Consider the following 12057-nt stretch of genomic DNA (forward strand, 5'->3'; position numbering starts at 1 on the left):
TGCTCTCAAGGCTCATGTGCCCTCCATTTGAGCCCCTAGCAACGTGCTTGTTGCTCTACCTGTCTTGGAAAGTGGCATTCCTAGTGACTATAACATCAGCCAGGGGGGTGTCTGAGCTCAAGGCTTTGATGTCCGAGCCCCCTTATACCATGATTTATTAGGACAAGGTACAATTGCAGCCGCACCCAGCTTTCCTCCCAAAGGTAGTTTTGCAATTTTACATGAATCAGGACATCTTTCTGCCAGTGTTCTATCCTAAGCCACACACCAACTACAGGGAATGCATGCTCCATTCCCTGGATGTTGACAGGCTTAGCCTTTTACATCGAGCAAACAAAGCCATTTAGGGAGTCGGCGCAACTCTTCATGGCTATTGCCGAAAGAATTAAAGGTCTCCCTGTTTTGTCTCAGAGAAGCTCTTCTTCTGTCATGGCCTACATCAGAACGTACTATGACCTAGCAAAGATTCCAGCCCCAGCATTGACAGCACACTCCACAAGAGCACAGGCTTCATCTGCAGCATTCCTGGTGCAAGTCCCCATTCAGGACATCTGCAGGGCGGAGACATGGTTGTCTGTTCACCCCTTTATATCGCACTACACCATCACTCAGCAGGCTAGAGATGAAGCTGTGTTTGGTAGAGCCATGCTACAATCGGCAGCTTGGTGAACTCCGACCCCTCCTCTGGGGTACTGCTTGGGAGTCACCTACTTGGAATTGACATGAGCAATCACTCGAAGAAAAAATAGTTACCTACCTTTCATAACTGTTCTTCGAGATGTGTTGCTCATGTCCATTCCAAGGTCCACCCGCCTCTCCTCTGTCGGAGTATCTGGCAAGAAGGAACTGAAGAGGCAGCGGGTCAGCAGGGACCTATATTCACTGGCATAAGGGTGCCACTCCAGTGGGCTCCACAGCCAACCTGATGGGTACCGCTAGGAGAAAACCTTCCAGTGATCATGCATGCGGCGCACACACACCTATTTGGAATTGACATGATCAACACATCTCGAAGAACAACAATAACAAAAGGTAGGTAACTGTTTTTTATTCCAGGCTGTATTACTGAGCTCTAAAGAAGCAAACCATAGACTTTGACTTGTCAACATCAATTTTCAGTTAAGATTTTCACGTTGTATGTAACAGTCTACTTTCATCGTCATGATTTTTTTAACAAAATCTTCATGTAACACAGTACATGTAATAATATTTACTTCTACATTTTATTACTAATTTTTTTTAGCTCTGGCCCTGTCCTTCGAATCATTCTTCACTGATTTTTTTCTATACTGTGTATTTTCCCATAGCAACAGTAAGTAATAGGGACCTGTGTCTCATCCTGTGAGCATGCTGACCATACTAACCATGAGAATTCACTTAAAATCTGTAAATGACAATATTTTGAAAGTTATATATTTATGTATATCAATCAATCACATTTGGTAATCTAGTTTTTGAAAAAAAGAATTTATATAAGTATATGTATTTTCTGAATGACAGGCACATATGTTAAACATATTTGTCATTTTTGGATTTTATATATTGCTTGTGTATTGCTGTTTTAAATCTTTCTCCTTCATAACCTGTATACAGTGTTTCTGTATCCTAATACAGATGTGGTTTTTTAAAAAAATTAAGTCTGGTGCTATTTTCACCTAAGGTAACTGCATAATTGCTCAAATTAATCCCTGGTGCAACTCTGACTTCAGCAGAGCTGCACCAGGGATGAATTTGGCCAGGATATCATAATTAAATATACTGTGGGAAATCTGAAGTATGTCAGAGTAACAACAAAAAAATGTATTCTGCGTATCTTTTTTTTTCTTTTATACATTTTATTCCTGCAACTGCACTGTCCAGATTATGGCTTTTTGTTAATGTATTTAGTATTGAATTATGTTGTGAAATCATGGGAGTTATAGATGGAAAAGGCCTGAGAGGTCATCACATCCATCTTACTATTGCGTGCTTCTTTGTCAAATCAATTCAGTTCAGATTTATTTTTGGTGTGTTTTATCAGATAGTCAACACATTTTTTTGTGAATTAGTGTGAATGCTTTGGCCAGTTTGTGTTTGACGTGTGTTTCTGTAAAGGTTCTTACTGCAAGAGTTTACAATATGGAATGTATATTTTTCTTTTGTATTCTTCATTAAGAATGAGGATTCTTCCCTCATAAGACTTGAATGTCCAGATAGTTTCTTTAAGTTTCTCACAGCTGTTCTTTTTAACAATTTAAAAGAAAGCAAACCATTTCCACATACACTACGTGTAGTTTCTGATTATCAGTTTCATTGAGACACTGAATCGTGGCAAGGAAGATTAACCTTAGCTTCCCCACATAAATGACAACTTATTTTCTTCTTGATATCTAATATTTGCTATAAGTAAGGTGCCACAAGTACTCCTGTTCTTATATCAGGAATGACAGCACTTACAGCTCATAGAATAAATAAATATCAAAACTTCAGTGAGTCATCATATTTTGAAAGTTAAAGAAATTAAAAACAAAACTGAAAACCCATCATATTTATTACACGTAAACGAATTAGAATAAATACGTGCTTTATTTTAAACACTATGCCAGAGGGGATTCATTTACGCACTTATTTAGGTCAGTATTTTTCCTCCATCCTCACTTTGTCATGTTTAAAGGCCTGATGCAATATCCATTGAAGTCAATGGAAAGACCCCTATTGACTTTATTGGGCTTTCGATGAAGTCCTAAATGCTGGATGGTAAAAATCTACATTAATTTGTTTGCAAATCCAGACAGACCAATCCCTTTAGTGCTTTAGTATTAATTAAACTTGATTTGCATAAAATATCAGCTCTTTAGATGAGCTGAAACAATTGTTAGTGGCTCACATATTGTTTCATGGAAGGTTTAGCAGATGAGCATAAAATTGCAGCTCAGTCAAGAACTGCAACATCAAGACAAGATGGCAGTTAGCCCTTATGAAGCTTTAGGTTTTTTTTTAAAACAACTCTATGAAATGTTACAAAAATAAGGGTTCCTGACTTTAGTCTGAAAGAGTCATATGAATTAGTAAAATGGAATCTAGTGATTTATGTGTTAAATTTCCAGTGTGTAAAATATACAGCTGTTCTTTTTAACAATTTAAAAGAAAGCAAACCATTTCATGATCTACATGAGCACTAAATTGATCTAGTTGATTAAAACAGATTACACACACAGACACACATTTAGCATGGCCATGGACTATGTATAGAGAAATGAAAACTCTTGTCTAAAGATTAATCCTCATTTATAACCCACTTTTTGTTATGCCACGTCATGAAATGTTAAATCAGAAGACTGTGTACACAAGGCAGTATTGTAATAGATAGTGATAATTTTAATAACATTGGACTTTAGAATATTTTAATAAACAGTAGTCCATTTTAAACATCAAAACCTCCTATTGCAGATTGCTTGATTTGGCATTTAAAGACTGGGATTGGTCATTTGATGATGTTGATGATGTTGATGGTGATGACGATGTTTTTGATTTCTGAAGATGTAAAAGGGTAAATCAAAGTAGTGAGGAATGCATTGTTTGCCTTTTGAATAGAGCATGCTAGTTGGGTTTTGTTTTTCAAAGCAGAAAAAGTATGAGAGATCTCATTTTTAATATTATGCATTCAAAAATGAGATTTCATTCAGTTTGGAAAAGATCAATTTTCAGAGGAGTCACTTTAACTAAAAATGTGTATTTGCCTTTTACATACGTGAGTTTAATTATAGTTTTCTGTTCAGAAATCATGTCTATCTGCCCCAGTTGAGTGGAAAAAGAGATAACTGCTACTGTCAGAGAATATACTTATAGGAGTGGTAGTACTGCTAACCTCTACAAACAAACCATTTTTGAGATGTAAAAATAATTGTCACATTTTAATCTTTGACACACTGAAGATATGTCAGTTTGCAGTAAAAATGCCTTTTTAAAGTGTAAAGTGACTTGTCTATGTCTAGCAGACTTGAAACAAGAGCTTTGCATTGTGTATTTCCTACTAGTGCAATGAAATACAGATTTATGACTTGGCTTTGCTCTGTAGTGTTGTGCTTTTTGGGTTTCTAACAATGCACTTGAAAAAATTCTAAGTAAAATTGCATTGCTAATGCACCGAGCTGAATTCCTTGAATGCTATTGTAAATATAAAGCAGTTCTATTTATAATTAAGTAAAACTAGTTTAACTGAAAATGATCTAATTAGTTTGCAAACCTCCCCCAGCCCCAAACCCCTCTGCCCTGCTTCCTGCCCCCATTGCTTCTTAACTATGGGGGGCGGGGTCACTGTATGCCGAGCTGCTCTCCCATCCACCCAACTCCCATGTGTCTGGACTCCCGCCCCCCATACCCAGACCCCCTTCTGAACCTCACATCCTCCCCCACACACACCTGGACTCCACACCAAGTCCCAGGCCCCCGCATCCAGACCACTCCCTGCTGAGCCCTACACACTTGAAACTCCACCCCAATGAGCCCCACTCCCTGTGCACCTGGACCATCCCAATGAACCATCCAGACCCCCACCCCACCAAGCTCCACTCCCTCAACATCCGGACCCCCGATGAGCCCCCTACACTCAGACCCCTTCCCCCCCATGAGTGCCAGACTCCCTCTGCCGAGCCCCAGCTACCTTCATCTGGACCCCTCCTGCAGAGTCCCATTGTCCCTGCACTCGGAACCCCTCTCCCCAATGAGCCCCTGTATATTCAGGGACCTGGACCCCACCATTGAGACATGTTCACCCAGATTGCCCCACACAGAATCCTCTCAACCCCAGGCTTGGATCCCCCCACACTAAGCCCCTCCACACTTGGATCCTGCTGGTCTGAGCCTGCCTGCCCACACCCAGTGTGCCAGGCCTGGCGGGGCAGGGCTCCAAGGTGTTTCTGGAGCAGGTCCAGCCCTTGCGCTGTGTCATGGTCAGGTGCAGCCTCTCCGCTGAGTATGTGTCCTGGCGGGGGAGGGGAGCTGCAGGGTGGCCTCCTTCTTCCATGCAGCCTGTGGCCTGTGCTCTCAGCTGCCATGCTGAAGCATCCACAATTATTTATTGACAAATAACATAAGCAGAATTTTAAAATATTTTGCACAGAATTTGTATTTTTTGGTGCAGAATTCCCTCAGGAGAATGCTCAACTAACTAAATTATTAGTATCAGTAAAATGTAATTGTCTTAATCTCAGAATAAGTTTGAAATTGTAGTGCATAGGATACAGTGGTTTTAAATAACATAATGCTATTTAGTGCAAATAAATAGCATTTGTTGCAAGTGTGCAGAAGTGCATATTTAAAATAAAAATTTGGAGCAAATTTCTCTTTTCAGAAGAGGAAGGTCCATTGCCTTTACTGACCAAACCTTTCTTCTTTTTCAGCTAACTGCCTTCTGTGAATGCAGTCACTATTCAAGGTGATAATTTTCTTCTCATTAAAACAAGACTGAAACATGATATCCCAAAATTTATTAAAATATATATATTTTCCTGAGAGACTGTGCTATATATATCAGAGGTTTACAATTTTTTGCTGCAATATAAATTACTAATCTCTGAGGGGTTTTTTATAATCTCTTGGGGTAACTGATCAAATGAGGACTGTTGGTAATAGTATAAGGATACTTTAGGTAACCTTTTAGAGTCTTGTTCCAAAAAAGTTTATCTTGGCAAGACACACACACTACATTTCACAAAAGAACTAAGAAGAGTGAAAATTAAAACTGAAGAAATCCATCTTTCAACTTTGATAGAGAGATGCCACCAGCATGTTTGCCGGAAAAGAAGGCGGGAAAGATCCACCACAGTGGTATAGACTGCATCTTTAAGAAGTGACCATTATACTGTGTATATATATTGTACTGTAATACTGCAAAAGGGTTTTAAAAAAACTTTCCACTTTATTTTTTTATGCATATTAATCAGATACCATTACTTACTGCAGTTGCAACTATGCACTTGTGTAAAGCCATAATGTTGAAGTTAATATCTTTCATACATGTTTATCAAAAGCTGCATGTCATTGTTGAGCAGCTAGTATAATGAGATGTTTGAAGTACATACTCATTTCAATTATTTCATAATGGGCAGTCCTATTTTACCTATCTGAATGCCTTAATTTAATTTTTTCAAGGTCTATGCCCATTCTCTGTATTTAAGGAAAAAAGAATGTTTACCAGCTCTTAGGATACAAATTTGCTTTGTGGCAGAAAAAATAGTGCACTATTTTTACACACAATTATATCAATGTCAGCCTATTTTGAATGTATATTGATTGGTTTTGGGGTGGGAGGGAGTATTGGTTACAGAAACAATAACTGATAGTATTGAAACTAATATAACTTTCATGTGTACATGTAACTTTTCATCCAGTCCTTTTTACAAACCTCAATATTAGTCATTGACTTTATATTACCCTTATTAAGTGCTATGAAACTTCATTTTGCCTTGTTTTGCGTACTCTCCTAGATGTGTTTTTATTTCTGGAAAAAAAAGTCTGAGACTATTTTTACATTTTCACAGTACAATATCCAAGGACTGTCACAAACTTTAAAGAAAACTAAAACAGACTGTAGATGTATTTTAAATTTTTGAATCCAGTTCTCTAGCACATAGCCTAGGCATAGAAAAATATTTCAGTAGTGTGTTTTGAGAACTTATAGCTGGGAATAAAGGGCCTCAGAGGCACTTAATCTGATTTTTTTTTATCTTGGACTTGTACAAAATTATAATTTATGTGGGCTTGTTCATGCTGTGTTCATAATTATCCCAGAAAATGCATGTTTTATACAACTACAGGATGCTATGTTAAACATATTGACAGTAAAACAAACAAAAAAAATATTTAGCCTCCTACTTGGTCTCTTTTTTTTTTTATATATATATATATATTTATATATTGTGTGGTAGTGTGATAATTAAAAATATGATCTAACATTTCAAGGAAGGAAGACATTTCACTTGATCTTTTCTTTGGGAACAGTGTTGAGATGTTCAAAGGATAGGACCATGACTTGTATAACACTATCATGAAGAGTGGACTTAGAACCACAGAAGTATTGAAAATGAATATAGCTACATTGTATTAGCGATAATAAAATGTAACTGACCCAGTCTGCATTCAGTTTTATATTTATGCATTCTCAACCTAAAATGTTTGTGCATTCTTAAACTTAAAACTAAAATGTGTATATCATTTTAGTTAAAGTATTAGCCCAATGCACAGTAAAAGCTGTGTATCCTTTCCCTGCTTGTTGTGATTTACTGAAATAAAGCATATTTTAGGTAATGCATATTTGCATACAAAACAAAAAATTTAAAATGTATACAATAAAACTGTTTCCATTCACTGAAAGCATAAATATTTTATATAAAAGATTTTGTTACATTGTGGGAAGTTCTATCCTGTTCTGAATTGGAGAATATATATATATATAAAAAATAAACTATCTGAGTAAGGTAAAATAGTTCCTGATGTTGACAAAGCTGGTAATTAATTGTAATATTTATACATAAAAGGCAGCAATTGTCATGATCGTGTGAAAATGAAATCTGTCATTTAAGGGGAAAGTGTAAAGAAATCTATCTAAGACCAGAAGGAGGTCCCTGGCAGCACAGCTCCCATGACAACATGGTAAGCAAGGCCTAGGAGCTGCTTGAGGCCACAGCCACTGCAGTGTCTCCACGTGGATGGCCCCAGCCTCCCAAGAATCCCTAGGGATCTGCCAAGTTTGGAGTGGCTTTTCTGTGGAAGGAACAATACCCCACTCCAAGCATCCTGTTACAGGGAATCTCCACAAAGAAATCATCCTGGGGATTTCCTCCTAAGAAGTTACTTCATGTGGCTTTTCATATAGGAGGGGATAATATGGCCTCTGAGAGCTAGTATTTTTATAGTTTAACCTTAAAAATCATTTGTGAAATATCCATCCTCCAAAGAGAGAATATACTGTGATTACCAGTCTCATCTTTGAGATGTGTATGTGTTTGCATGTACAGTACACAATAGTTGCTTGTTACATAGACAGTAAATTGTACTTAGTTTTGCCCTTGCAAGTAACTGATGTTACTGTGGAACTCCCAAATTATTCCCTGTACTAAGGAATAACACTAATTATCAGGGATCTTAGAAATCCGTTTGCCATGGAAAAATGTGGTATTTACATTTTTACAAAGACTCTTTAGTTTTTACATTTTGTGAAAAAATAAAAACATAGAGTGAACTCCATTTATCTAAGTCTCCATTATCCAGCTCTCTGTATTAACAGAACCACCAGGGGCTGACAACATCAGGCAGCTGATGGTTTGGTTAATACGGACAGCTGGGTAGTGGAGGTTTGGATAAACAGGGTTCTACTGTATATCAGTAAAACATTGTGTTCAACTGCTACCTATATGTATTGTGGCTAGGGAAACTGAAGTTCAGTATTTCATTTTAATTGCAAAAAAAATAGATTTGGGGTTTTTTTATTGGAGAATTTTGTTTTTTATCATGGAAAACTAGGATGCCTGCTAAAAATGTAAACTGACATGCAAAATTATAAAGATTTTAATTACAATCACTGTAGACGTACTTGCATATCAGCTTCCTTTTCCTTTGGAAGCTTGCTTTGTACATTCTGTTCACAATCACACTTCTCCATAGCCCATGTAGCATCTGTTTTATTCAGAATTGGGAAAGCTCATCCTTTAGTTAGTTTCAGAAGTATTTGCCAAGACCATGTTGTTTGTTCTACTAATTCTGACAGTCGTTGCAAACTTGATTTTCTTTTAAAAGCATTTCTCTATGAACAAGATTAAGTGATTAAGACACAACATACAGCAGTCGCTTATTTATTTAATAAAGGCTACTGCCATTGGCATAATGTAAAGTGGAGCTATGGTAGGTTATATTTGTTCACAATATTTGTTTGGAAAGTTTGTTTTGCCATTGTTTAAATTCTTTCTGGTGAACTCCTACATCAGGCTCTCAAGAACATTGTTGGGAATAAAAGGACCTGGGTAGTCTGTGAAATTAAAGACCAGTCCCACTGAGGGTATGTCTGTACTGTAATCACAGGTCTGACTGCAGCTCCAGCCAACATACCCGCACTAATGTTAATCTAGCTAGTTTGGGTCCCAGAAGAGCGAAGTCCGTGCAGGGTGCTTAAACCCATTTATAACCCTGGTAATTTCTCATAGGGCTAGCCCACACTGAAGCTTGTACTGCCATGGCTGCGCTGCTCTAGGACCTGGGTTAGTTAGATTACAGCTAGCTCAGGTATGTTGCCTCAAGCGGCGATCATGCCTAGTAACTGCAGTCTAGATGTACCCTCAGATTCCCTGTGTGAGCTCCAGTGGCTGGCTATTCTTCTTCCTGATTTGAGTAGAGGCAAGTAATTGGCAGGTTTTCTGGAAATGTTTCTTTTGGCCTTGGGTAAATACTGGCAGCCAGCAGTCTACAGATTACAGGGAATCTTGATTGTCACAATTCAGGACAACAGCACGTGTAACTCCCCTCAATGGTCAAGCAAGCGCACCCACTTTCAGGCTCCTAACACCCCGGTCATTGCCCCTCTTGGGTGGAGACCTGCTTGTCTCTCTTCTGACTGGGGTATTTCAAGGCTGCAGTGTTCCTGGCTTTCACTGTATTAATCCCAGCAGGCTGCCCAAGTGCACCTGTTTGCTTTCTCTTGAGAGACTGATGCGAGAGTGTCAGCAATTATAAATTACCACACAATAACTTTTATTTGATTCTTTAAGGTAAAACCACTACTGAGTAAACAGTAAAAGAACCTACAGACATGCTACTAATCTTACCAGAGATCAGCTCTACCCTAACATGGGCTCTTGCTGGAGCAGTCCTTCCAAACCTCACCTAAGGGGTTTCTTTTGTGATCACAAGTTCATCACAGCTTCAGCTCAGAACAAGCACACTCATAAGTTTTGTTCACCCTTTATTCTGTTCAGGGGACTTTTGATCTGGAGTTTCCAGGACCAGGTAATTAATTTTCATCCTCAGGGCACAGTTTCAAAAGGGGGGATTCAAAGTGGGTCATTTGCATTCCCTTACACTCAGGTATTTCCTAGGAAATCTGCTTCACATGTATTATTTCAAAAAGCCCTTGGAAGTTCCTAATACTTGCCAGAGATTGCATTAGTCAGTCTCCTACAGAATTTAAATATATATAATTCCACAATAACACATATGCAATTGCATTTTTAATACAATGAACCCCAAAAGTATTAAAGCTTGTTATATAAAGTGCAACTCAATTCAGTAAGGTTTATTCAGGATATTGCAGGAATGTCAGCCTGTCACACTGATTATCTTGGCGAACTCTCAATACCTCCAATTTATGGAGGTGCTTCATATATTTGGAGCTACCTCTTTGCATTCTAAAGTCCAGTGTCCCTGGGGACAAAAGTGGGGGGATTATTAACACCATGTGTCACCTGCTAAAGTTTATCTACATAGTACAGCAAAGTGCTGTAGAGGAGTGTGATAGGTAGAGTGCTCTAAGTCCCCCATGTAAATACTACTGGTGTGCTCTAACAGATACCTAGTTCACATTAACATAATTGGGTCTACACTGGGTAATTGGGGCAACACATTTGTGTACTCTACAAAAAACACCCCTCAGGCGTACTCTGCCACAACATGTAGATAAGCTCTTAGAGATTAAAGCAGCAAATTCCAGTTTACCTGCTTAGATTTACAGGAATCTGTTGTTACATGTAGCTCTCAAGAAGCTGGGAGGAGATGGAACAGCATATAACAAAGAAAATAATTAAAATGGTAGTTACCAGCATAGCAAGCATAATGGTGGAGCTGGAAGACTACCTCGCTTCCACTGACTTCCATATCTTCATGGTCCTTCACAAGAAGTAAGTGACATTCAGTCTAGTGGCTCCAAATCTTCAATACATTTTTTTTCTTTAGCTCCATATGCATTGGCAGGAAGGATGACTGGATAGTAATGTTCCTTCTGAAAAAGGGGATAGCAATCATGCCTTGTGCAGAGGACTAGTTAAATGGAGGCTCCTCTCAACTTGCAGTCGCATCCAGCTCTGGAACTTTTTCAAATCTTGGACTGATTGTGATGTATCAAAGAACCTAGGAGTTGATCTTAACAGTGGATAAGTAAGTTTTATCAGGTGAAATTCCTTGCTAAGTAAGTTTTATCAGACGAAATTCCTCGAATTTGAATCTGTGATATCCTGCAGAAAGCCTGTTCTGTCCTGTGGGAATGCTTTTTTCTATCTTCTTTAGAGCTCATCTCCCTGCTTGGAAAAGAGTCTCAGTACTCAGCAGTCACTATTGCCACAGTGGTCAGGGAAGGAGAAGATATCTTGGGACATTGTGTGGCTCAAGGAGAATAGTCTGTAACTCCCTTACAGATATTTTAAAACTTGGAGGCTTCCACAGTCAAATACAGGTTTGTTTGGGTTTTTTTTTAACTGACTCAGGACATTAGAGTTTGGATGGTTTTGTGACCTTATTCATCTACATAGTTTGTGTGATTATATAATCCAATCTAAATTGGGTTTTTAAGACTATAATTTGAAAATACGGATTCTTTGTCTTGTTTGGACATGGCCTAAGATTTTTGTAAGCAGAATGGGCCTGTTTTCTTCATACACTTCTTTAACAGAAACAGAACTTCTGGTTGGGTAGATTTGCAAACTTGGCTTTCAGCATGTGATGACTTCACAACTCTAAGAGATTTTCTTGAGCTGAGATATTTATTTGGAACAGAGTCAGTTATTCCCAAGAATGGGTTTTGAATTTAATTGGTAGCTGGAGATTCATGTTCAACTGCAGGGAATACAATCCAGACAAATTTGTTAATATTTGGTCATTAATAACATGTTGATCAATGTGGCATCTCCAAAGACAAAGTTTAATGAATCCCCACCCTGTTTTTCTCTTTCATATTTAGTATATTTATATTTCAGGGGTGGGCAAACTTTTGGCCCGAGGGCCACATCTGGGTATAGAAATTGTATGGTGTGCAATGAATGCTCACAAAAATTTGGGGTTAGGGTGCAGGAGGGGGTGAGGGCTCTGGCTGGGGGT

The 12057-nt window shown here is 38.3% G+C and overlaps 1 protein-coding gene across 1 annotated transcript in view; it reads left to right on the forward strand.

The window, feature by feature from the left end:
• The window catches only part of ROCK2 (Rho associated coiled-coil containing protein kinase 2), a 192553-nt gene extending 183738 nt beyond the window's left edge, over nt 1–8815 (forward strand). Inside the window, exon 33 of the mRNA XM_045010437.1 lies at nt 5382–8815. Coding sequence (XP_044866372.1) covers nt 5382–5385 — 4 coding nt within the window. The 3' untranslated portion in view covers nt 5386–8815. The remainder of the gene's footprint in view (nt 1–5381) is intronic.
• The last annotated feature ends 3242 nt before the right edge of the window (nt 8816–12057 follow it).

The sequence above is a fragment of the Mauremys mutica genome, chromosome 3, assembly GCF_020497125.1.
Source record: "Mauremys mutica isolate MM-2020 ecotype Southern chromosome 3, ASM2049712v1, whole genome shotgun sequence".
Classification (NCBI taxonomy): Eukaryota; Metazoa; Chordata; order Testudines; family Geoemydidae; genus Mauremys; species Mauremys mutica.